The sequence below is a fragment of the Epinephelus moara genome, chromosome 17, assembly GCF_006386435.1.
Source record: "Epinephelus moara isolate mb chromosome 17, YSFRI_EMoa_1.0, whole genome shotgun sequence".
Lineage (NCBI taxonomy): Eukaryota > Metazoa > Chordata > Actinopteri > Perciformes > Serranidae > Epinephelus > Epinephelus moara.
The window spans coordinates 18,319,547-18,345,420 of NC_065522.1; the positions used below are offsets into that span (position 1 = coordinate 18,319,547).

Genomic DNA, 25,874 nt, shown 5'->3' on the forward strand with positions numbered 1-25,874 from the left:
CTGATGGTGCTAGGAAGTCCACTATGAACTTGATCCCAGTGGCACACTGTTAATAGATACAATGGTGAGGTGTAACAGAACAGGACCAGGGCAGAGAAGGAGAGGAGAATCTGCACGATGTTGCAGCAGAATGTTGAACTAATCTGATATGAGGCAGGGAAAGATTCTGCATGAGTGTAAGTGTTTTGAATCCTGTCCAGTGGTTACCATGGCCACAGGGACACAGTCCTGATCTGTCAGTCAATCTACTCCTTATAGTGGTACTGTGTCTTGTGCATGTGTGGCTTGTCCTCAGTAGGGTTCAGCTCAGTGTGTCCTCGCAGCAAGCACCCTTCCTTTTTAAATTCATTTTGAATTTCTCTTCTCCTACAGTCCACTGAATGATATTACTATCTTTTTAAATATTCATTGTAATAAAGATACTTGTTTGGATTAATCTCTAATAAAATGGTACTGAATGCACATCTACTGCTCTTTTTGAACTTTGCGAAAATCAGATAATGTTCATACCGTGAAGTGTGGTGGCGTCTTTTATTTCTGACAGGTAGGACTTTAAAACAGGTCGCTCTCAGAAGCATAACTTAGAACAGCGGTTCCTAACTGGTGGCTCGCGGTCCAAAAGTGGGTCGCAAGTCCATTCTGAACGGACCACAGGTGACTCTGAAATGTGGTAAGTTTGTAAAAAAAATGCACTTTATTTTAAAGTACAGTAAATTTCCGACACAGAGTTTCCTCGTCCCTGACCTAAAGGTAACATACGAGCCCTGAGATTATCGACTATCAGCTACAGGAAGGGGAGAGGGGAAGAAGAGGGCCCTTGTATTTGACACTGCCACTGGCCTGATCGTGTGAAGGACCCGATGCAACAGAGGTGGCAGTAAGTCACACACGCGCAAGTCGCAAGCAAGTCTTAAGTCATAACCTTCAAGTCTCAACTAAGGTTTTTATGTTGAAGTGTGAATTGTTGGTTGTACAAACAAACATTATGAAGGTGTCACTTTAGGGTCTGGGTAAGTGTGACGCTATCTCTCACTATTTCCAGAATTTTAATAAATTTCAATAAAGGCCTTTCTTTCAGATACAAATAACATAGAAAAGGGTAAAAATTGATTTAAATCAAAGAAAGACGTTAAAATCCAAAAATTATAAGGATTAAAGGAAAGTTGTCAGTAGTTGAGCTGGCCTGGATAGGTTTTAGAAGCCCTTAAATTGGGCAAATCTGATTTTGAATTTGGATTTGTCATAATGTATCACCTAAATTTGAGCTTCTTTATTTTTCAAAAGCGATCAGTTCAGAAACCGGCTGACATTAACCGCTTTGGTTTCCTGTTCACGGCCTTGCAAGAGAGTCAGGGCCCTCGGGAGTGCAGTTAACTTTCACTGGCTATGAGTTTCACAAAGGAAGCTAAAAGGTTTTATCTGTCAGAGACTGGGTCTCACAAAGCAGAAGAATTTGTTTATGTGTAATCCTGACATCGTTCCTCTGTGGTTTCAACCTGACTTCCTCTGATATGCAGTGCAGTATAACACAGAGTGACTATGAGTGCATTATAACCACCCTTTCAATTCTTAACCAAGCACATTGGTATATCAGTACTCAAGCTTGCCAACTTTATAAAATCCTAGAAATAAAAACTTTGAATAAAAAGGTATAAAGGTATGAGGCATCGCTGTAAATTGTTAGAGTGGGTGTGTGTTTCCATATGTGAATGTTTATATATCATCATATGCCTGGCCCGATATACAATACTACTCTCCTACTCTGGCAAATAGTGAGATGTTAATTGTACAGTTTTCCAATAGTGTCCACAGTACATGGAATCTATACAATAACCCATCACTAACATTTGTGTCTGAGATATTTGAACATGGTAAATTAACCTAAACATGCCTAAATTACACACTCCAATAAGTTATTTCAGTAACACTTTACTTGAAGGTATCTACATAAGAGTGACATGACACTGTCATAACTATGACATGACACGGTCATGGACCTGTCATGAACATTATGTACATGTCATAAACATTTATGACTGCTGTCATTAAGTGTCATTCGGTTTTTGTAATGACAAGTTGACATTGTTTGGGTTGTCTTGATTATGACAACTTGACATTAATCAAAGTGACATTACCAGAAGTTGTCTTTGTCATGACAACTTGACATTAACAAGAAATGCATCTTTTTTGTGTTTATGACAAGTTGACATAATGATTATTACTGCTATGACAAAGACATCTTCTGGTAATGTCATCCTGGTTAATGTCAAGTTGTCATTATAAGGACATCCCAAACAAATTTAATATCAACTTGTCATGACAAAGACAACTTCTGGTAATGTCACTTTAATTAATGTCAAGTTGTCATAATCAAGACAACCCAAACAATGCCAACTTGAATGCCACATTATACTTGATGGCACCACAAATTTTAAGTTTAAGCGCTCTAGTTTCTGGATTTGAGCGAGAGTTGCTCATGTTCACAATTATTTTTTTAACTGTCTTAGACCATAGAAATAACATGTATGACTTTTAAAAACTGGCATACTTCCCCTTTAATTCACAGTTTTTCTCAGAGCAAATGACTGGACACACATGCAATTTGGTGCAAATGTTATTGGCTGTCAGTGTCACACACTAACAAACAGCGCACCACCTGCCATCCATTAGGGGGCTTTACTGTAACATGACTTTGAACCAGCTGACCCCACCGACCACAAACACACGCACGGAGGAGCAGTATTTACAGGCGCTGTTTCTCTACATCAGCTGGGTGAGTAACAGAGGGCGGTCACATGGTGTGTGTGCGTCTGTGAGGTGGTGTGACTTTTTGTTTCAGATAACAGTAAAGCACACGCTGGCTGGCGTCTCCAGTTTGGGGACAACACAGGTGACATTTTGTGTGAAACAGTAGTGACAGGTGATTCTGGGTTAAAAATATTGACCACATGGAGCACGGTTGTTTCTCAGTCAGTACTCGTAGTTCTGTCACTCTCTTGGCTCTCTCTGTATGAATTCATGTGATACTTTTTGGAAACTGTCATCTCTGTCTGCCCCAAGTTGTGCACATGAGCCCTTAAACTATATTGGTGGGGCTCTCCAGCACTGTTCTGATGGTGTTGAGTTTCTCTACATTTAGTCAGAGTCACACACACATGCTTGGGGCCCCTGGCTTTGGATGGGGGGTGTCAGGTTCTTCTCTTTCTCAATGTTCGTATGAGGGCAGGAAAAGGCACAGGCGGCAAGGTCCAAGGAGAGAGTGGCATGATATGGAGGTGTGTCTGCAGGAGGTGGGCTTGAATCGTTTGATTGAGAGATCTGGAGCACATATTTTTCCACTGAGCTCTTTGGCAGATATGTGCTTTTCCCGCCCTGTGCAGCCCTCCCACAACACACCCCCTAATCCCCGCCTCAGACACACTGTCACTCCATTGCCAAACTTTCCCTAACCACACCTACGCCGCTAACTCAGGTGGCACAGCCCAAATTTAGGGTCCACCTGTTGCCCGCTGGAGGAGGATTAAGCTTTGTTGTGTGCAACAGAGAGGGGAGGGCTTGTGGAACGGGCTGAACCGTGGTGTGTGACCCCTTTGGCATGTGATCTGAAATAGAAGGGGATTTATAGCTGTCGGGAGGACAGACAATGGCAGCCAGGGCGTCAAAGACGAGCCCCTCTCTGCTGTTCACGAGAAATGTTGAGTCATAGCTGGTGTTGGATTTGAGTTCGTCTGAGGTCCAACACCTGCGCAGAGCCGTTATTTTATGTCTATGCTGTAGATGATGCGTCACAGATTTATAGATTGAAAAATGAGATTATTCAATATTGTATCGCAAACGTTGCACCTCATGATAAAATGAAAGAGTTGGATGCACATTATTGTGTGAGCGGTTCTCTTTTATGCACTGGAGACTTTATAATTCTTTTAAAGACCATTAGACAGTGGCAGATCGTCCTATGAGACGCCCCTACCCCCTACCAAAAAAAGACATAAGGGGAAAATGGTCCAAAGATGTAAAGGTCAGTCTGTAGTAGGGGTACCACCTTTTTTCCATCTAGTCATCAGTGAGGGATCTTCACTGTCAGAAAGTCTTGGTTTTTATTTCTTGGTTGTTACTGGATTATTGTTCACTGATTGGTTAGTTCTTCTGCTCAGCGTGCGTCTTGATGTCATTTACATTTTGTTGTAGTTTTATGGGTGGGGCCACCTGGGGAAGCTTGCCCAGGGCATTGGCTGTGCCAGGTCCGGCACTGCTAATGGACATTATGCAACAGGGCTCATAAATGTCACCCTTTAAGACCAAATTTGGCTCTCAGCAAAACTCTGGCTCATGTGCTCCAGAGACAAATTGATGTTGATTTAAACAGGAATCTTAAAATGTAATCACAGCTCTCTCTCTCTCACTTCCCTTCATGTCCTGCGCGCCATAATAAAAACCAGACCCCCTTGTCTGTGAGAACACCCCAGTTGTCTGTTGCACATCACGGTCCCCTGTCAGCCAATCGTTGTTAAGGTCAAAAGAGCTTCCTGCTTGCGTCTTGACCTCTGCTGCAGGACCTCAAGATCAACTCACTGCAGCCCCCCGCCTCCACCCTCTCGATAGGCGTGCACGTGGGTGTGCGGGTGTCACTCTATCCCAGCTGGACGGACACAACACAGGGTTCAAAGAAGAGAAGACACCCTGCAGGACAGGACGCACCAGACTGACTACTTCGGGCTTCTCCTTTTGGATTGTACTTTTCTGTCCGTGTTTTGTGCGAGAGGTCTAAGTCGGGACTTGTTGTCCTTTCGGGGGAGTTTCACGTGTCTCCAGTTGGCACCAGACGCATCTGTCACCGACTGCTACTGGGCGCCTGGAGCTGCCAAAGTCATGCCGGCCGGGTTTCAGCAACTCGGAGGGGAGGTAATTTTTCTCCTTTAGAGATTTTCACAACTCATAAGTGTGGCTGGGCTTTTTTTAGTCACAAAAAGCCGTCTTGTGTTCTGTGCGCTCTTCACTATCCGGTGCGTAATTTTAATTGGAGAGATTTTACGCACGGTTTATCTCCGTCATGCACAAACGCTGTGAGAGAAATTCCACTACACCTCTTTTGCCGAAGTGCAGTTTGCTTAGTATAATCCCTAAAACAACATCAAACTCGCTGATTGGTCGTGCAAAAAATTAAAAACCGAAAATTAGATTACATTAGATAAGATTCTTCTAATTTCTCCCAGCTCTAAAATATGCCATGTAGCATATTCGTTGAAAATATGCAAAGCAATGGCCCATATTGTCCTTTTCACAGAATCTAAAGTAATGAACAATTGAGAATAATAATGTTCTTTGCAGCAACCAACTAACTGCAATAAACGCGTCAGTTTCAGCCCTGATCTGAACGAGCTCTGGCCCTTATTTAGTCATGAGCAGTGACCTTCACCAGCAAAATATCTGAGTTTACAGGTCGGAGCTCAGTGCTGTGGGTTTGTTATTGGCCACCTAGTTTGACTGGTTTCTTCTCACCGCTGGCATAAACAATGCCTGGGTTGTAAGCTCCCTGCAGCTCTTTCCCAGAAAGGATTTTTAGGTCAGGTGGGTGTATGAATCAGTTTTAAGTGTCACTCCTGTGATTCTGGACAGTCTAATCTCCCTGTAAGCTTGGAACAAGAGAGAGTGGACTGTTATGTGTAGACAAGAAGTCTGTGTGAACACCACCTGTGACAGGACAGGTTGATGTTGCAGGGATGTGGGAACCTCTGTTAGCTCAGGTGTTTTGACTTCAGCGTAAAATAAATCAAGTAAGTGTGGAAACTGAAACAAAGCGAAATGCAAACACACTTTATGAGCTCTGTGGAATCTGATTTATTCATGATATGTGAAAAGTAAATGAATAACTGTGCGTGATTTTTAATGAAATTCAGTTAACATGAAGTGTAACAGAGCATAACTGGCTGCTTCTGATGTTTTACCTTTTTCTGTTGCAAGGGCACATGCACACACACACATGCACACACACCTTTCTGTTTTGGTTCATGAATGCTAAACAGCACTTATCTAGAGACTCAACACAGCAAGGTCAAGTGTTACAGACGCACCACAAACTTTGTTGAATAATCCATAGAATAATATAGAGCTGAATATAATACAGTGCAAAATAAAGATCAGTTTTTCCCAAATTATAGTTTAATGTCACATCATGTTGTCATTACACGGAGGCCCACATCACCAAAATGTCATCTTTACAGGAAACCAGGGTGGGTGTGTTTTGTTCTGTTTATCCGGCAGGTCTTTAAAGGCCTCATAAGCCCTCTGAAAACCATGTTTTTGTGTTATATAGTTACATCTTCAGCTTGAGCTGCTTGGTAACTGATCTGCCAGTTAACAAAGTGGCTCTAAGAGAGACACACGTTGCAGGAGGGGAAGCCCTCATCACCCCAAGGTCGTCTTGTCTGTCACCGTGGAGGCAGCTGCCTGAAGCCTGATGGGGAACTGGAGGGAAGTTAAAGTTCAGGTGTCAACAGTAAAGTAGCCTGTGAAGTCATGGACAGCGCCGAAGAAATTGTCTCTCATCGGGATCACAGTTATATATAGTAGCTGATGTATATATAGCAGTTAATGTTGGAGGGAGTTGGGCTGCATTGCTGAAACTAATCCCTCTTATCCACTTAAGCTCTCCTATTATTCGCCATTATTATCTTATCTTTACACTCACTGCTCTGAAAATGTGTGTTTTTACATGTGTTTCTCTGTGTTTGTGTTCCAGACGGTGACTGGAACCTTTGCTCTCTCAGTCTTCACTGCTGTCCTCGGATCTCTGGAGTTTGGATACAACATCGGCGTCATCAATGCACCTCAGAAGGTAAAAATGAAGGATAATGAGCAAAACTAGCCAATAAAACTCCATGAAAAGAGGTGTGGTAAAAGAAATGCTGATGCAAGATGTGGGAGGTAAACACAGTGACATTAACCCAAGCCACGGCTAAGCTGCTGCTTATATTATCCTGCTTTTACACCGTGCTGTGTTTGACGCCACAACATCTTCCTCACACGGTGCTGATGGTGTTTAGAAAATATACTTGCAGGAGGCACATGATGCAAAGCAGATAGATGCAAGAGAGTCAGGTGAGCACTTCTTTATATAAAAAGAGAGGAGGCAGGAGAGCGAAGAGACAGTTTGTTGGGCATCTCCGTGGTGTTTATGGAAACACAGCAATGCCAACACGTGTCTCCGGTGTGACGGGGAAGAGAGGGTATTTCTGTCTGCTTTCTGAGGAAAGGGCACCGTTGTGTGATTCATTTACTGTCACATTCAGACGCCAAATGGTGATACAGTACTCATGAAGCCTTCAAATAAAAACTCTGTATATATATATAGATGGAGGCACATGACTTTTGAAAACCTGACTTGCTCTGTCCATATGTCACTGCTCATATTGCAGCCACATCTGGTGTTCCAGTATGAAGGCACGCTTGGGTACTGAATGTGAGAAATGCATTATTTACGACTGCCCATAGTGTGTGTACTGTCAGGCCTGGTTATACAAGTCAATAAACACCTCCACTTAATCCATAAAATAACATGTCACATAACACTGAACAATATACTGTTGTTTGACATCAGTAACACACTCACAGACAGTCACGGAGATGAATGGACACAGTGGAACTGAAGCCAAATCAGGAGACTTGCACTTGGCTGCTGGTACTCAGGCACCTGATGATGAATGCAGGTCATCTTGACCCTGAACTGCAAACACCACGCAGCTGACGTAGTTTCACAGAGGCACTAAAACCAGAATAGAAGCTGAGCTGCTGTGTCTTTATGTGTGCACATTGTGTGACAGGTTGTTGGTGGTTACAATAGAGCCATTTTGGAAAGAGGCTTCTGAGTGTTGGTTTTTAGTATACAGAATAAATTTCTCCTGTTCTGTAACCACTTATCCTGTTGGGGGTCGCGGGGAGGACGCTGGAGCCTACCCCAGCTGACACTGGGCGAGAGGCAGGGTTCACCCTGGACAGGTCACCAGACTATCACAGGGCTGACACATAGAGACAGACAATCACGCTTACATTCACATCTATGGACAATTTAGAGTCACCAATTAACCTATGGACAATTTAGAGTCACCAATTAACCTGCATGTCTTTGGACTGTGGGAGGAAGCCGGAGTACCATGGGGAGAATATGCAAACTCAAACACAGAAGGGCTCCCCCACCCCAGGGTTTGAACCAGGAACCCGCTTGCTGTGTGGCGACACTGCTAAAGCATTTCTGCACCGTGCATCCTCCATTTTGTTTTAACTTTGCTGTGTTGATGACCCCTTTACATTTATATTAATCTGTATTTTTCAACCTGGACCCTATATGTCCATGCTTTTGTGTCAAAGTGACTCATGGGGACAAAACTTTTTTTATATTGGTCCAGTATTGAGAGAGAGCTGCAGCCAGTAGCAGCAATGTAACCAGTTGGAGCATGTTTGCACTGTCAATTGCATCCACTAAATTTGCTTGTTTTTGCAACTGACAGGCTCAGATTATTATTCTCACTGTCTGACAATGTTATGGAAAGGATCTCAGGAGTAAGATCCTTTTTGTTTAACCAGAACCAGCCCCAAAGTCGCCATCGCAAACTCCACCAGACTTAATTTAAATAAACAGTAATTTTGTGTGCATACAGCCAGAATATTTTCCACATCTAACTGAGTGAATTATGTGTTTGTTTTAACAAAACCAGAGTTGGTGATTGTTGGAACAGTGGACATATAAACCAAGCCTGCTTTTGTGAGATTTTTTTGTTCCTGCCGACTTTAAATGAAGTGTGTTTAACAATGATAAAATTACTGTTTTTTTAAATGGAGTCTGGCCGTTAGCGGAAGCAATTTTGTGGCTGTTTCTGGTGGAAACAAAAATGATTTTACTCTCTAACAAAAAGATCTGTCTCTAAAGAAAACCTTTCCATGATGTTGTCAGACACTTCTAATATTAATAATCTGAGCCTGTCAGTGGCAAATGTCTAACCCTTTTAGTGGACGTAAAGTGACAGTGCAAATATGCCCAGGGTGGTTACATTGCTGCCTCTCGCTCAACACTGGACCAGTTTAAACATTTTTGTTCCCATTAGTCACATAGACAGAAAAACATGGGAACAAAGGGTCCAGGTTAAAAAATATACAAAACATACCATTTAATTTAGTCCAGCTCAGGAGCCAATAGTAAAATCCTGCCACTGGTCAACTACTAAGTGTGGATGGGGCTGGGTATCATTTTAAAATCAATAATAGCAGCGGTCCATACAATACCTGTAGTTTGATACAAATAATATTTTTTCAGTACACTTATTTGAGAATTATGAGCATGTTTTTACGAAATCCAAGCTAAAAATTTGACATATTTAAAGACTGTGCTACTGACACATTTTGGTTGGTGACAAAAGGTATTTAGACTTGATATCCAGGTTGGTGTAAATCAAATGTGTTAAATGCAAGACTCTAATTCTCTAAAGAGGTTACCGTTCTTAACTGTGACAAACACAAACTTAACACCCAACCTTATTTCTTATGTATCTTCCTCTGTTCCTGTTTCACTCCCTCTGTGCAGATCATTGAAGAGGACTATAATGCTACATGGGTGCACCGGCATGGCGAGCCCATCCCCTCAGGGACCCTCACCACCCTCTGGTCGCTGTCAGTGGCCATCTTCTCCATTGGTGGCATGCTGTCGTCCTTCTGCGTGGGCTTCGTCTCCGAGTGGCTGGGCAGGTAGGGAAACACACAGGAGGCCACGCCTTATTTATGAACTGAAGTGGGAGTTCATATGTTGCCTGTGTCTTAAAACATGTGTAAACATCTTATATGCTTCAGGCTACAACTGATTTACTTGCTGTTAAGTTTTAACTGAATTATAAAACTCGTACTTAATCCATGCTGCTGTCCGCTTGGACAATCGGGTAAATTGTAAAGTCAGTGGCCAACTCTGTGAGTCATGACACATCCGTGTCTCCTTTCCACCTCTGCATGGATCCAACATGGATCCCGCAGCCACTCTCTCGTCACGGAGGGCAAACTCTGCCCAGGATGTTCCTCGTCGACCCAGTTTCCCTCTGTAACCTGAACTGGGATGCAAACTGGACTGCAGCCTGCAGCTTCCACTGACTGAAAGGGGATCTTAACGGAGCTAGCAGCACTGGGTCAGGAGGGATAAGTGGAGGAATGGGGGACAGGAGGGGTGGTAGTGTTCAGCTTGGGTGCACTCAGGACAAGGTCCTCCTAAAAAAAGCAGCGGACACTGGAGTGGCGGTGGGAGCTGCTGGTGACCTCTGAGGTCAAAGTTATTTAGATGTAAGACGCCGGTGACAGAATTAGTTTCTGACAGACAGAGGAGTCATTGTTTGATGGGTGGGAAGCAGAATAACGTATCTGCAGAAGGCTGCTCGAATGCACACACACTGAGATTAGACCTTACAGTGAAGTAGGAGATCAATAAGGATGAAATAAAATTTTGAGCAAGGGGAATTTAACTTTTTTTTTTTTGGGAAAAAAGACATAAATCCAAATTGTTATTCAAAGCTGAGCATCTTAACATGTCTTTAAAATAGCTTGATAAGTGGGAAACACAACCTTTTAGCATGACTTTTAATGATCATGCTCGGAAAATAGCTTTAAATAAAATGTAATAATGCCAGAACACAATGGTTGTGGTTGGTAACTGTGTCATATTTAAGTTTATTTAAGGTTATTTAAGAACAACTCCCAATTTCAGTGTTAAGTGACTAACTGAAGCCTTCATTGTTTTTGTATGACACTGCCCTCTGGAGGCTCAAAGGCGTCTCCTACTTCAGCTATAGCAATATACTATCTGTAAATCAAACTGCAACACAGACTATAACCAAATCTACTGTATAATGTTCACTAGTCAAATGTTAAACCGTATGTTTTCAGTGTTCTATATGTCAATTTTTGGACAGACATATTGACCCACTGTGCTGTAGGTGATTTTATGATTGCGTTTTCAAATTAAGACTTTTGTTACAAATGTGGCACCTCTCCCGAGCTCAAATTTAGACTGTATTAAATGAGTTTCGAAGTGACAACATGTGACATTTGAGAATTTGTCTGTGTGTTTTTTCTCCAGGAGGAAAGCCATGCTCATAAACAACATGTTGGCCTTCATTGGTGGAAGCCTGATGGGGTTGTCTAAGCTCTGCCGCTCCTTCGAAATGCTGATCCTCGGGCGCTTTGTCATTGGTGCCTACTGCGGTGAGCGGTCCACTGATCCGTTCTTTCTTTTACTGATGTATTTATTTTAGAGCAGGGGTAGGCATGCAGCTCTTTAGCCCCTCTCCAATGGCTCCCTGTGGCTTTGACCAAAAATTAGGCTACATGACAGCTACTGAAGATTTTAATTTTAATTTTAATTTATTATTGTTGTAGGCCTTAAGTGATTATTACATTATCCAACTGTCAAAATGTGTAACCTATAAAAAAAAACGTTTCAACATTTCGTCAACTAAAATTTAGCCGAACTTCAAGAGCGGTGTTATTTATCTAGGACCATAAAGAAAGACGTCCATGTTGTCTTAAATCTGACTTTCTGGAGTCTTGCAGCTGTCTTCACACTTGACACAAAGTTTCTGTCTCTCATCCAACTTTTCCTCTCTGCAGGGTTGGCGTCAGGCTTGACACCGATGTATATAGGTGAAATAGCTCCTACAAGTCTGAGAGGAGCACTGGGCACGTTGCACCAACTGGCTATAGTCACTGGTATTCTCATAGCACAGGTAAGACAGCACACTGTGATGGTGTTAGGTGTAAACCTCTATGGACTGCAGCTGCAGTGTCCCATTATATCAACAAGTGTTTCTCTTAGTTTAGTGTTTTATATTAATATTTTCAGTAAATGTTTTTGTATTATCTTATGCCCTCACACTTGAGTCCTCTCCCTGTGTAGATCCTCGGTCTGGAGTCGTTGCTGGGTGTTCAGGAGTTGTGGCCGGTCCTGCTGGGTTTAGCCATTGTGCCGGCTATATTTCAGATGGCACTTCTGCCTTTCTGCCCCGAAAGTCCCCGCTTCCTCTACATCGTCCGCTGCCAGGAGCACCAAGCCAAGAGAGGTGAGCGGGGCCGCAGTGTTCCAGACTGACTTTAGGACGTCTTTAACTTGTTTTGAAAGTTGAAATTTCTGAGAGAAGGCTGAGGTGCTCAGGTGTATAAAAGGGTAACCTTGGTATTTTTTAAACTGGACCCTATTTTCCCATGTTATGATGTCTAAGTGACTAACAGGAACAACAATTTTTGAAATTGGTCTAGTAGCGTTCTCGCTCAATACTTGCTGACAGGCTGCAATGTAATGTGAAGGGGCAATTGTGCTCTGTCAATTTACGCCCCCTAAAAGTGCTTGTTTTTGCCGCTGACAGGCTTAGATTATTATTCAAAGTGTCTGACAAGTTATGGAAAACATCCCCACAGAGATGGACATTTGTGTTTAAGAGTGAGATCCTTTTTGTTAAACCAGATCCAGCCCCAAAATTGCTGTTGCCAAATCCACCAGACTCCATTTAAATAAACAGTAATTTTATCATCGTAAAACACACTTCATTCAAAGTCGGCAATAGCGACTTCAGGGCTGATTCTGGTTAAACAAAAGGATCTCTCTGGGTCTATCTCTGTCGGGATCCTTTTCATGATGTTGTCAGACACTTAATGACAATCTGAGCCTATCAGTGGCAAAAACAAGCACCTTAAGTGGACATAAACTGATGGTGCATATGCCCCAAATGGTTACACTGCAGCCTGTTTTGCTGCTGGTGGCTGCATTTCTCTCGCTCAGTACTGGACCAATTTAAAAACTGCTGTTCCCATTAGTCACTTAGACACAAAAACATGGGATAATAGGGTTCAGGTTGAAAAAATACCCTAAGTTAGCCTATAAGAGTTAACTTACTGTGTGTGTTTGTTGGGTTCTAAAAACTGAGAGGACATTTAACTGACCTGAAGATGACAAAAAAATTATTTTGGGGTGAACTACTCCCTTAGTCTTAACATTGGGGTCATGAATGACCTGCAAAATGACTGTTTACAGGTTCACTCCACTATCTAATCACTTACAGTAGAGTAAAGTACTGTGTTATTTGCACTACAGTACTCTTGGGTCACCTTATGTAACATTTACGGGGCTGACTGCACTGGAACAAGGGTCTCTAGGCCCTGAAATCAAACAGGTTTTCATAAGAATATTCTGATGTACCATGCACACCTCGGTTCTCACTCCTTGCATTCCTCCTTTGTGCAGGCCTGAGGAGGTTGACGGGAAGGCAAGAAGTGGGCAACTTGCTGGCGGAGATGAAGGAGGAGAAGAGAAAGATGGACATGGAGAGGAAGGTGTCCATCCTGGAGCTCTTTCGCTCTTCGCTCTACCGCCAGCCCATCATCATTTCCATCCTGCTGCAGCTCTCCCAGCAGCTGTCTGGGATCAACGCCGTAAGTCAGGGGGAAAAAATCACATTTACATTTTTGTATCATTGCATAAAGTCCCAAAAAGGATCAGTTCAGTATAATATTGACACAACCTTAATCTGTTTACCCCTCTGGTCAGATTTTCTACTACTCCACCAGTATCTTCATGAAGGCAGGAGTCCAGAGTCCAGTCTACGCAACCATAGGAGCAGGCGTGGTGAACTGTGCCTTCACTGTGGTCTCGGTCAGTAACATACCTTCATCTTGCTGTGTGATGTCTCTCCACCTTCCTTACAGAATTTAATTTTAAATGTTCAGTCTTTTGTGTATGTAATATGATACAGATTGTAGTGCTGCTATGGAACAAAGTGTGTTTCTATTACTGTTTAACACTGTTATCAAAGAGCAAATAAGATAACAGGGCATGTTTTTTCTTGTACGTGCCGCTCAAACATTCCTGCATCAAAATAGGTCACATTTGGTTTAGCAGGTCAAGATGTTTCAATGTCATTAAATGGGTCAGGAAGTGTAATTTTTCATGTTGGTCGGTCCACCATTTTGGTCCATTCTATGTTAAAATATCTTCACAAGTTTTGGATGTATTGCCGTGACATTTGGTACAAACATTCATGTCCTCCTAAAGTTGAACTGTGGCAATTTTGGTGATCCACCTGACATTTCATGCTTTCATGCTTTCAAGCTTTTAATTTAAATTTAAGAGCTGTTTGGTGTTGCTCATTAGCAAATGTTAGCATGCTAATACAGTAAACATTAAACATGCTAAATTGCTAAATGTGAGCATGTTAGCATTGTCAGGGAGTGTATCTATGTTCACAGGATCCCTTGTTCACCAGCTCAGTATCAGATAGAGTGCTGCAGGGATGACGTTCATTTGCAGGCCAACGTGGGTATTAGCATCGCCCTGGTTACCTCGACAAAAGGCGATTTTTCCATTGGATTTTGGATTTTTGCAGAAAATAAGCTCTGTGGCAAACAGATGTTTATGATACTTACACATTTTGTTCAGCAAGATCATCTTCACAAACAAACACAACTTTCATAATCTTTGAGGCATAAATTCAATTGCCAGACGTAATGTTATGCTATAAACTAACTACACCTTGGTAGCATGTCTTTCCCAAGAGCATGTAAAGCTGTGTTCAGTGTGATGTTATGTAGTCTCATTTAGTCACTTGTTAGCAACTGTCTTTTTTTAGACACGCAAAAGCCTCAAAACTTACAAGTGGGGTATCTACTGACATAGTTTATGTCATAGAACAAAACATAAAAGTCTCGTCAGCTTGTGTAACCGAAGAGACCTTTATTTCAGGTATCTAACCAATGGCCCACTCAAAAAAACCACTGACTTTGAGACGAGGGAACCGGGAGTGCTAAAATGCTAACTCATTTCCAGGTTAAGGACTTATTCCTGTAGTATTCTAATCAGGAACAGGGTAGGGATGACCGACGAGTGAAAACTAGCTAGCTTATCTGAGAGAGTAGGCTATCTACAGTATGTTGCCTGGGTCCAATGTTCCCCAGCTCAATATCCTCTTAATATGACACATTAACGACACCTTTCAAAGTTTTTAAGTTCTCAGCAGTGTTTTTCCCCAGGTCAAATGTTAAATGTATGTTTCCCTGGGTCAATATGTTGACATGACCCACCTACAGCTTATAGCCTACTGATGTTATACTCTTTGAGACATACGCCCTTAAATTTGCAGGCAAAACAGTTCTCTTGATTTAAGACGCTGTTATCTCCACAATGGCCGAGCAGGTTTTCACAAGTCAAACTGCATTTGAAACGTCCATCTCTCTTCGATCTATTTGCAGTTTGAACTGTGAAGCTAGCCCTCACCAATCTCTTACAATGTTAGTTTATATCAGGAGACATCGAAAACTGGGAACATACGGATGACCCCATGCTAGTATCAGCATTTAGCTCAAAGCACCACTGTCAAAGCTGACATAGCTGCTACCAGGAGAATCACATTTCAGTACAAATAAGGTGAATGGCTAACTTTAGCAACCAACGTAGAATGTGTAAATTTTACCTCTGAACACCTACTGAAGATAACAACCTCTCTGATACCCTGTTTTCTTCTTAACAGCTCTTCCTGATAGAGAGGATGGGTCGACGGACACTCCACATGCTGGGACTTGGTGGGATGTGCATCTGTGCAGTCATCATGACCATGGCTCTTGCTTTGTTGGTCAGTCTCTTCAAGATGCAAGCATTTTGTGCTGTTATGTGTATTGCCTCTACAAACCTCTGAACCCTTTTTCCTCCCACCTGACAGGACAGTGTTCCATGGATGAGCTACATCAGCATGCTGTCCATCTTTGGCTTCGTGGCCTTCTTTGAGATCGGTCCAGGTCCCATCCCCTGGTTCTTCGTAGCCGAGCTGTTCTCTCAGGGTCCAAGGCCGGCTGCCATGGCTGTGGCTGGCTTCTCCAACTGGACCGCTAACTTCATCATCGGCATGTGCTTCCAATATGTTGCTGTGAGTACTTCTTACCTTTAATAGATATTGTGGATGTCCAACGCAAAAGTCCATGGTCTACTTCTTTTTGTATCTTTTAACCTGGATCTATTCGCATCATTCCAGGACCTGAGTGGGCCATACGTCTTCCTGATCTTCGCAGCACTCCTCCTATTCTTCCTCATCTTCACATTCTTCCGGGTGCCAGAGACCCGGGGCAAAACCTTCGATCAGATCTCAGCAAATTTCCATCAGCACTCTGCAGGAGGAATGATGGGCATGGACATGGACTTGGATTTGGACAAGCCCAGCACTGAGCTGGACTACTTGGGGGATGAAAGCGTCAACTGAAGATACCCTGCCTGAAGAGAGATGGGACTGAGTACAGCTTGGGATGAACTGTGTATATGGGCCTGACTCCAAACTTAGATTTTCTGACATGTATATTGAGGTCAATTGTGTTCAAATAGATTGTGGTGCCAAAGCAGTGTTAAAGGTGTGTGACAATTTGGGTGTTAAGGAATTGTCCCTTGCTGGTACCACTGCAATTTGAGGTTACAAATTAAGCCTCCACAAAGGCTAAAATCTATTGGTACTACTGTAGTTTAAAGGAATAAGATGCACATCAGAACAATGTCTGGACTGTTGAGGCATTGACTGCCCATGTGGTAGGATTTTATTCCATGGTGATGCACTGTGGTAATACTGACAAACGGAGGTGGAGAGACTTTGGAATTCCTGCACTTTATCTACAAAGACATCCAAAGTTTTTTGAGTTTGGAGGTAAAAAACACAAGATATACAGCTGTAGAGTCAAGTATGCTTGCATATTTTGTACGAAAGCTGGGAACACTCGAGATGGGTAAATCCAACTAAGTAACCGACAGCATTCAGATTTTCACAATTTAGCTCCAACTACAGGATCATGGTCCGAAAGCCGTAAAAAAACATAATTGTATTGAGTCTAACTGGTTTGAAACAAGATTCAAATCCTAAACCCCTTTATAATGTACAATAACATGGGCTGGGTATGAAACAAACACTTCTTTGGTACTGATTGAAATGTTTCCATACAGTGGCGCCCCCAGAAAGCTCCACAACAATCCTGTTTAAATGTGTTACGTATCTGCATGTTAGAATGTCATGTTCTTCAAATAGGCTGTTTGTCCTTTTCCTTAAGACAATGTACAGCTTTAATTTGAAGGAGTACATTGATTGTAAGGAACAAAACATTCACTGGGAACAAGGCCTCTCAAGTATAGGGTAGACTTTTGGGTATCCATACAGAACATTTTCATTCAGACATCTTGAGGTGAGCATTCAAGGGACCTCGTTGTCAATAGCCATGCTAGCTGTTGCCTTGCCAAAATTTAGCCTAACTTTGAAGCATAAATTAGACCCCTTCTTGACAAGCAATGCCCACGTGGTTGGAACCAATAGATGCCTTAGGTTGGATAGATTCCCAAGATGTCACTACTTTTGTACTAACCGAAGAAATTACCACTGCAAAGCCTATTTAAAACAGTAACGTAATGAGGGCCAGTGCGGGAGGCAGCACTCATATCAAAAGGGAGCAGTCCCCCTTGGCTCCCTTTGGGGACACCACTGATTCCATAATGGTATGTATTGAAACTTGTCAAGTGATGAAAGCTGGTCAAGAGTCATACGGTAAATCTTTTTTTCCTATTCTTTGATCAGACAAATTTAGGTTAAAACAACAATTTTGCCAATTCTAGATTAGTCAACTTTATTAATACTTAGTATGTTAAACTTTTTTTAAATTTGAGAGATGTTTTCTTACAAATTTAAGAATTAAAAGAAACACTGTTTTGGCATCAGTACCAGCACTCAGGTATTGGATCAGTGTAGAAACATTTCAAACACCCAGCCCCAACAACAATGTGCCAACTGTTCCCACTGTCCCACTGATTTACCCAGTTACTCTTCAATCTTTTGGTGAGGAGAGCCTCAAGGTCTTCGCTGCCAAACTGGGCTTTCAATCATGTAGTGTGTTCCCAGCTTAAACCGAGGCAAAATGCCATCACGACGTGTTTCTGATCAAGAGAAACATATTGCACAACCTGCCGAAATGCTACTTTTAAAGAAACAATCTATTTTAGTACTTCACGTGTACATAGTGTGTGTGTTATTTGGTTGTTGGGTGTTGAATACTAAGGTATGAGGGTCTAAAAGTTTCAATTCTTTATGCACTCCAGTTTCGTTCTGTTAACAGAAGCCTGATAGACTAGACGAGAGCAAGACGTGCAATCAAAAGGGCTGCCTGTAAAGACTAGATTTTCTTTCTTTTTTTAAATAACACAAGCGTCATGTTTGTGCATTGTTCTTGTGTCATGTGTGCCGTTTGCTGTATATTCTTTAACGGTGTGTATCACTACCTTCTGAAGATTTGTATTGAGGTTGTTCAGAGGGGACCTGGAATTTGTATAGAGTAAATTATGATGCCATGGTCATGTTGTGACTAAAGGATGCCAAGTACTGTAAATAATGTTACTGAAAACACCTGTGAAGGCTTCTGGTAATTTCTAACTACTACTTAAAATATAATTCAATTTTTGAAACACAAACATACATCTTCAGACAAGAAATAAGGAGTGTACCCTGAGATTTGCATATATGGATTTATTAATTAGCATTTCAACTACGGACATTGCACATAATCCCCTCCAAAGAAAAGCACACACAAATAAGTAAAACAAAAAAAAAGTTTTTTCATCAATCCATCCTCAACTGAGGAGATGAAGGGAGTAGTATGTTTTAAGAATTGATTGAGGTGGTAACAGAACTAAACTGACTCCCATAATGCACCACCAACCTCACACACCTGCTTGGTTTTCCCCTCTTCAACCAAATTAAAAAAGAAATTCAAATAAAAATCAAGGCTGGTTCCTCTATTAACTACTTGATGTTTCCCATCTAGGCAATTAAAGAAAAATAGTTTTTAAAGGGGGGTTGGAATAACTGGGCTACCAAGCAGATTGTCCATTCATTCCTATTTTTCTTCATAAAGATGTACTTCTGTAATTTCTAAATGCACCCACCAACCACCTGCATCCTCTTCCTCCCTACCTCATCCCTCTCCAAAACGTCAGTGTCTAGACAGGACAACACAAGACAAGATGAGAGGGGAGGGGAGGGGGGGCGTTGAGGGATGACAGCGAGACGGGGTGGGTTGGAGGATGGGGGGAGTGCAGGGAGGGGAGAGCAGTGCATGTGTTCTGAAATAGATCCAGTCCTCCAACCCTAGGACCTATGAAAACAAGGGCAAAAAAAAAAAATAGATAAAAAAAACACAAGGGAGATGCAGGGATTGAGAGAGAAAGACAGCACAGAAACAAAAGACAATAACACAAAAAGACACAGCTGACCCTGGAACAAGGATTATATTAATTTAAAATCCAGTTTCATGGAGTTACAGCTTTCACTTTTCCTGCATAGAACCCCTTATAAATATCTTGCCATCTTTCCACCTTAAAGAAATACTTCACCCTCAGAAATGATTGTGATAATTTAACTATTATTGAGCCTGTGTAATGTATTAAAACGAACGAAGAATCCAAAAAATGAGAGCTTTTTTACTGAAGTAAAAAAGGAGTCCATGTATAACAGCAGCAATTCAAAACAGCCGTTTACAAATTCTCAAACAACGTGTGCAGTATAATCCAAGTCTCATTTATCCAGTCGTGTGCTCAGTGCTTCCCAAACAGACAGCCTTTTCCGATGGGAAGCTGCAAGAAAGGTGAACCTTATCTAAGCTCTCTTCAAAGCCAGACTCCATTGACAAAAACAGTGATTTTACGTCACTGAGCACAGGAGTTGCTGCTCTACCGCTGCCTCAGTTTATTAGCTTGTGTGTCGTATTATGTGACTTTGGGGAATCCAAACTAACCCTTTAAAAACACCAGTCACACAATCACACAAACAAACTACCTGATTGAGGCAGTGGTAGACCAGCAGCTCCCATGTTCAGCAACTTAAAATTGCTGTTTTTGTCAATGGAGTCTGGCTTTGAAGAGAGCTTAGATCATTTTCACCTCTATTTCAGGTTCCCATCATAAAGCACCGACTGTTTGGGAAGTAGTGAGCATTTGACTGGATAAATACGACTTGGATTACACTGCACAAGTTGTCCTGGAGTTTGTAAAGAGATATTTTGATATATAGTTTTGTAGTTGTGGCAATTTATCAAGAACTCTGTTTTTGGATTCTCCTTTCATCGGAGGCATGTTAGACAAAAAAGTTTTCTTCACAAATTTAACATACACAGGGTGAGTAATTAACACAGCGCAGGGTGAAGTATTCCTTTAAATTCATTTGAAACGTCACCAAACAGCCGCTAATGTCCGTCATCTTGCCCTCTGTGAAAGGTAGCCAATGTGGCACAAGAAGTGCAACCCTACACCCTCATGTCTCCCACCCTGCCTGACCCACCTCTTACCAAGGGTCATGAGACTGTCCTCTCACTAGCGTCACTCTGTTGGTGCTGGGTCTGTTGTGGCAGCTGCCTGCTGTGGGGATAGAGACAGTATTTGTGTCAACACAACAAACACTGGTGATCACTGGTGAACAATAAGGGCATGAGTAAAGAAACAGAAGTCGTAGCGCCTTACCTCAGGTGATTTGGGCGTTTTAGGAGAAGTTTTGGAGGGTGCCTTTGGCGATTTAGGTGTAGATTTATTAAGGTCAGCTAGTTTTGAGGTCTGAGGGGGGGTACCGGGCTCTGATGCAGACTTCTCTGTATCATTCTGAAATGTGTAGTGCAAAGATTGTTTAAAACGGTTACTCTCAAAAGAACAATGATGTATTTCAGGATTTGGTGCAAGCTCTGGCACTGGCTTGGCAGATTTGCATGTCAGGGTGCGGACTTGTTGAACTTTTTAACCACCAAATTTGAATTGGTGACCACTAGGAACACTGTTGCATTGATACTTCTTTGTGAGAGTGCAAGGGGACAACCTAACGTAAGGTTCGTCAGCCAAAATTGAAAATTGCAAATGTGTGGTATACACTTTAGAAGACCACAGAGACAGTATTGATGTTTCTAGTGTAAACAAAAAAGGGCATCATTGAAGGTTAATGTTGCTATGTTTCAACCTCCTGGACCCCAACAAATTTTGAAATTGGTCCAGTGTTGAGCAAGAGTGCTGCAGCCAGTAGCAGCAAAAATGGGCTGTGATGTAATCATTAAGGGCAATTACACACCATCAATTGAAATCTACTAGAAGTGCTTGTTTTTGCCACTGACGGGCTCAGATTGTTATGTTAAGTGTTTGAAAACATTATGGAAAGGATCCAAACAGAGACACACTTTTTTGTTAAAGAGGAAGAACTTTTTTGTTTAACCAGAAACCACCCCAAAATCTCCACCACCAATTCCACCAGACTCCTTTTAAATAAATAGTGATTTTACTGTGTATAGAGGCAACATATTTTCACATTTAACAGGGTGAATAAAGGGTTTATTTCAACCAAACGAGAGCTGGGAATTGTTGGAATGGCTAAAGATGAACCATGACAGTTTTTGAGTTTTATTTTGTTCCTTCCCACTTAAAATTAAGTGTGTTTTATTATGATAGAATTATTGTTTTTTTTAAAGGAAGTTTGGTGGGTCTGCAAATAGTGACTTTTATGGTTAAACAAGAAGAATCTTACACTTCAACAAAAATGGTCTATCTCTGTAGGGATCCTTTACATAATGGTATCAGACACAACAATCTGAGTCTTTCAGTGGCAAAAACAAGCACTTTTATTGGACGTAAACTGACGATGCATAATTGCCGCGAGTGGTTACATTGCAGCCTGTTTTGCAGCTGCAGCGTTCTTGCTAAACACTAGACCAGTTTTAAAAATTGTTGTTCCCATTCATCACTTTGACACAAAAACATGGGAAAATAGTGTCAAAGATGAAAAATACCTAAGTTATCCTTTAACATTAGTAACTCATCTCTCAAGATAATCAAGCTCACTTTCGAGGTAGAGGACTCCGAGTTCCTTTGCCTGCGTCGTCTAGATGGGCGCCGTTGTTTCTGGCCCTCAGGTGCATCTCCATTGGTCTGGGGGCCCTCAGAGGCCTCCGTCTGCTTCACCTCGCCTTGCTCCTGGCCCTCTTCTGGAGCGGCCGGCTGGTTGGCTGCAGCCTGATCAGCGGGTGGGCGAGGGCGGAACTGTCTGTAAATGCCAGGAGAAGAAATCAGCTTTGCAGTTCTGTGGCTCAGAAGCAGAAAATGAACATGAAATATAAGCAAAGTTGTCACGTCACCTGCGGTACGGGCGCCAGAATCTGCGCTGTGGAGGTCGCTGCGATTGACCGCCCTCTGCCACTCCGTTCTTTTGCTCTTCAGCCTCACCCTGACAGATCAAGCAGACAAAATGTCAAACGAGTTCTAACACATTTAAACATCATCCCATTACTCTCTTCAAACTTCACTGAGGTTTTCAAATATTTAAATCTCCTAAATTACCACTATTCAGTTCTTCTTGTTCTACTGCAGATTTACTTTAATACAAAACCTGCTTTGCACTCTTAATGTGTTTAAATCAAAAGGGCTCTACAGGTCTACATCTCCCCTTGTACCATCTCTCTGCCTCAGCTTACATCTTGCCCCTCCTGCCGTGGTCTTCGGGGTCTACGGCGGCGCTGCTGAGGCCTCCCTCCTTCGTTGTCTCCAGATCCTTCGCCCTCAACAGCAGAGGACTGGCCATCACCTTGCTTGCCCTCGTCATCAGGCCTCGGGCTGCGGGGGAAGAACCGTCGACGGAAGCGGCGTTTGTTGGGTGCATAGCGGCTGCCTTTGACTGGAACACCGCCTGGACCGGTTACATTGGCTGCTTCTGAGCCCTGTGGGACACCAAAAAGGGGCGGGACCGGGAGGGCACTAAGTCACACCCAAGCAAACTCCTCTCCTGTGATAAATAACAAACAGTCCCTACAAATGAATTCCCCGATTCTCACCTTGGCGGCTTCAATCACGTCAAACTCTACGACCTCGCCATCTCCAACGCTACGGAGGAATTTCCTAGGATTGTTCTTCTTGATAGCAGTCTGAGGAGACAGATTTAACATCAAAGAACGGCTCCATAGCAACGATTAAAACACTGATTCATGACAACGCCCTTTGACTCACCTGATGAACAAACACGTCTTCTTTGGTATCATTTCTGTGAGAAATAAAACCCAATTAGCAACCCTGGCTTATAGTTTATGATGCAAGTAATGCAAAGTGATGTGGAGGAAACACAGTACCTGTTTATGAACCCATATCCATTCCGCACATTGAACCACTTCACTGTGCCTTGAACCAAGGTGGCTGCAACAACAGGGATCACATGGTTAAACGTGACATTTCACATAAGATGCATTGTTATACAGCCTTTCAAAGAGCACACCGTTATCTTGCCTGTATCAATGGCAGCCTTGCTCACAAGAAATGGGAGTTCTGTGTGTCAATCATTAACAGTAAGACTTTGAAACCAGGCCTGGACTAGGTCACGAGGAGGGGAGGAGGGGAGGGTGCAAAACTACAAGGCTACATGTTTGTCATGTTTAGGATGGTCATTAAAACACACACACACACACACACACACACACACACACACAAAAAGCCCATCAGCCTCATGAGGACGAGGTGAGTGGCTCCCCCTGAAAATCACCGACACATTTAATTGGGACGTCAGCTTCTCAGTGAAATCAGTTGCACCTGTGGGAGGGCGCGCGCACGTCCGGGTTGGCGCGCGCCACAGCTGATAAAGAGGAGATTTAGGTCATGTGTTCATACTGTTAACAGACACTTAAAAATCACACATAATGTGCAATTGTTTTTCTTTTTGGTGCAGAAAACACAATGTGAGGTGTTAAATAAATGTGCGCAAATGCAAGGACAACCAGGCCTGTTCTAGTGACCTATTTTAGGTTAAAATACATATTAAATTATTATTTTTTTCTGCCAGTAAAAGCACATATGTTAATATTAAATTTCACAACAGAGGTTTGACTTCATTAGTAGCCTATAAATAATTGATTCCAACAAAACCCATGCGTAAAACTCAGTACACGTGTGGCTCCAAGAAACGAAACACAAATGACTGACTGTTATGTGTCGATTTAGCTCAAATTGAAACCTTAATTGAATTAGAAAAATGAGAAAAAACAAGTTTCACACGCGGAAAAGGCTTATTTTTAATGGGACAACAATGTGACTAAATGTTATGTTGCAACATAACTGTGTCCCTGACTCATCCATAAAACGCGCATGAATTCAAGTCAAATTTAGTAGTTTTAAAGGCCCTTGAAAAAGTTAACACACACACACACAGGTTTGTATCTCAGTCTCTTTGTACACCCACCTATGATTTTCCTCTCTGGCTGTGGCTTGTCCTCCACAGGTGCCGATGGTGGAGCGCTCTGCGCCTCGGCGTCTGTCATGCTCGCTGTCGGATTACTACACTTTCACTCCGGAGTCCCCTCCCTCCTGCTCTTCCCGAAACTTTTCTTCTTCTACTTCTTCTTCTTCTTTGAGCTTTCCCGGCAGTTGGCATCCTTACCGTCACATTACTGCCTCCCTCTGGATAAAGTCCTCCTCACTATATTAGGAACACTCTTGTTGCTGTCCCTTCATCCAGAGTCAGGGGTGTCAAGCATACGGCCCGGGGGCCAGAACTGGGCCGCCAAAGGGTCCAATCCGGCCCTTTCGGTAACTTTGCACACCTAACAGTGATGCACATGTTAAAGCTGAGAGGTTTCAGGAGCAGTTTGAACAGTGAGCAGGTACAGAGGCTTTTCCACCCTGACGCAGACCCCCTGTCTATTTCTGTGAGCTGAAACCATTTCCCTCAGTGGAAACAAAGCTTTTATTTACTTTAATTTCACAGATAAGAAACAATAAATTGTGAAGACAATAATGCCTGCATAAAATAGCATTTTAAGTCTTGTGTGTGATTTATCCTGGCTTCATATGAGTAAAGGAAAAGTCCACTAGCTGCCAGGCTAAGTTATACAATGTAAAATACCATAGGCTTGTGCTAAAAACATTAGCATGTTGTATTTGTGGGGAAAATGTGTCCAGATAAAGACAAGTGTTTGTCTGTGAATGCTGCGAGTTATAGTGAAGCTGATTTATGTACTTGTGTTTGAAATTGTCTCTATTAAGACATGTTTAATGTGTGTTTTGGGTGTGTTTTGAATCAACTAAACTTTACAGCACTTAACAGAAACACCATCGCTGTCTAGTGTTTTGGAGGTGTAACTGCAGAGTGACACAGATAGATGACTGTTTTCAGAATGAAAGAAAAGTTGTGATAAATACTGTATATATATGACAAGCGTAAAGAAGTATCTTTCAAGATATTACAAAGAATTAATCCAGTAAAGCTTCTGCTGGAAAGGATCAGGCTGAATATTGATTATAACTGTGATTTCTGTGGACTGGAGAAAGGACTGGATTTCTCCTTTATTTATTTTAATCTGTGTGCAAGAATGTTTTGGATTGATGTAGCAAATTTTCTAAAAAAAAAGAAACTTAAGGTAAATGTTGAAATAATATGTTTGATGTAAGGCTATATTTTAGTCAAGATAAGATTGAAACCATGTTGTATATCATACAATTTTTTGTTATTTTTGGAAAATTCAATATTCATAAGAAATGAATTTCAACAATATAGCAGCATCTTATCTAATGTTAAGAACAAAAGACCTAAATATGATCTTTAGTTATTCAACAGTTATATTATTGTGCATAAAACATAAACTCTGGCATTATAACGTAAGATGAGATTTAAGTTCGTGAGGACGTATCCAGTAGATTGTCTTGTTTTTCTCTGTTCATTATTTTGCATCATTCAAGGGGATAAATGTGTGTCATACACAATGAGTGTTTTCTTTATAAAGATCCCTGCAGGTTGTGATGCTACTTAATAGGCTTATCATGCAGGAGCGTTTAAAGAGCA

The 25,874-nt window shown here is 42.0% G+C and overlaps 2 protein-coding genes across 2 annotated transcripts; one reads left to right on the top strand and one right to left on the bottom strand.

Annotated features, from left to right (window-relative positions):
- Positions 1 to 4,659: 4,659 nt before the first annotated feature.
- LOC126403982 (solute carrier family 2, facilitated glucose transporter member 4-like) lies at positions 4,660 to 18,645 on the top strand. Its single transcript, XM_050066898.1, has 11 exons — positions 4,660 to 4,902; positions 6,740 to 6,835; positions 9,575 to 9,735; positions 11,108 to 11,232; positions 11,638 to 11,753; positions 11,924 to 12,086; positions 13,265 to 13,452; positions 13,568 to 13,672; positions 15,543 to 15,644; positions 15,732 to 15,935; positions 16,041 to 18,645. The coding sequence occupies exons 1-11, from the start codon at positions 4,870 to 4,872 to the stop codon at positions 16,263 to 16,265; spliced, it is 1,518 nt and encodes a 505-aa protein (XP_049922855.1). The 5' UTR covers positions 4,660 to 4,869; the 3' UTR covers positions 16,266 to 18,645.
- LOC126403987 (Y-box-binding protein 2-A-like) lies at positions 18,540 to 24,470 on the bottom strand. The gene is made up of 10 exons (XM_050066910.1): positions 24,276 to 24,470; positions 23,176 to 23,239; positions 23,057 to 23,090; positions 22,885 to 22,974; positions 22,528 to 22,770; positions 22,192 to 22,280; positions 21,899 to 22,100; positions 20,543 to 20,677; positions 20,371 to 20,440; positions 18,540 to 19,182 (listed from the first exon to the last, which is right to left on the bottom strand). Exons 1-9 carry the CDS (start codon positions 24,352 to 24,354, stop codon positions 20,402 to 20,404), a joined length of 975 nt encoding a protein of 324 aa, XP_049922867.1. The 5' UTR covers positions 24,355 to 24,470; the 3' UTR covers positions 18,540 to 19,182; positions 20,371 to 20,401.
- Positions 24,471 to 25,874: the final 1,404 nt, after the last annotated feature.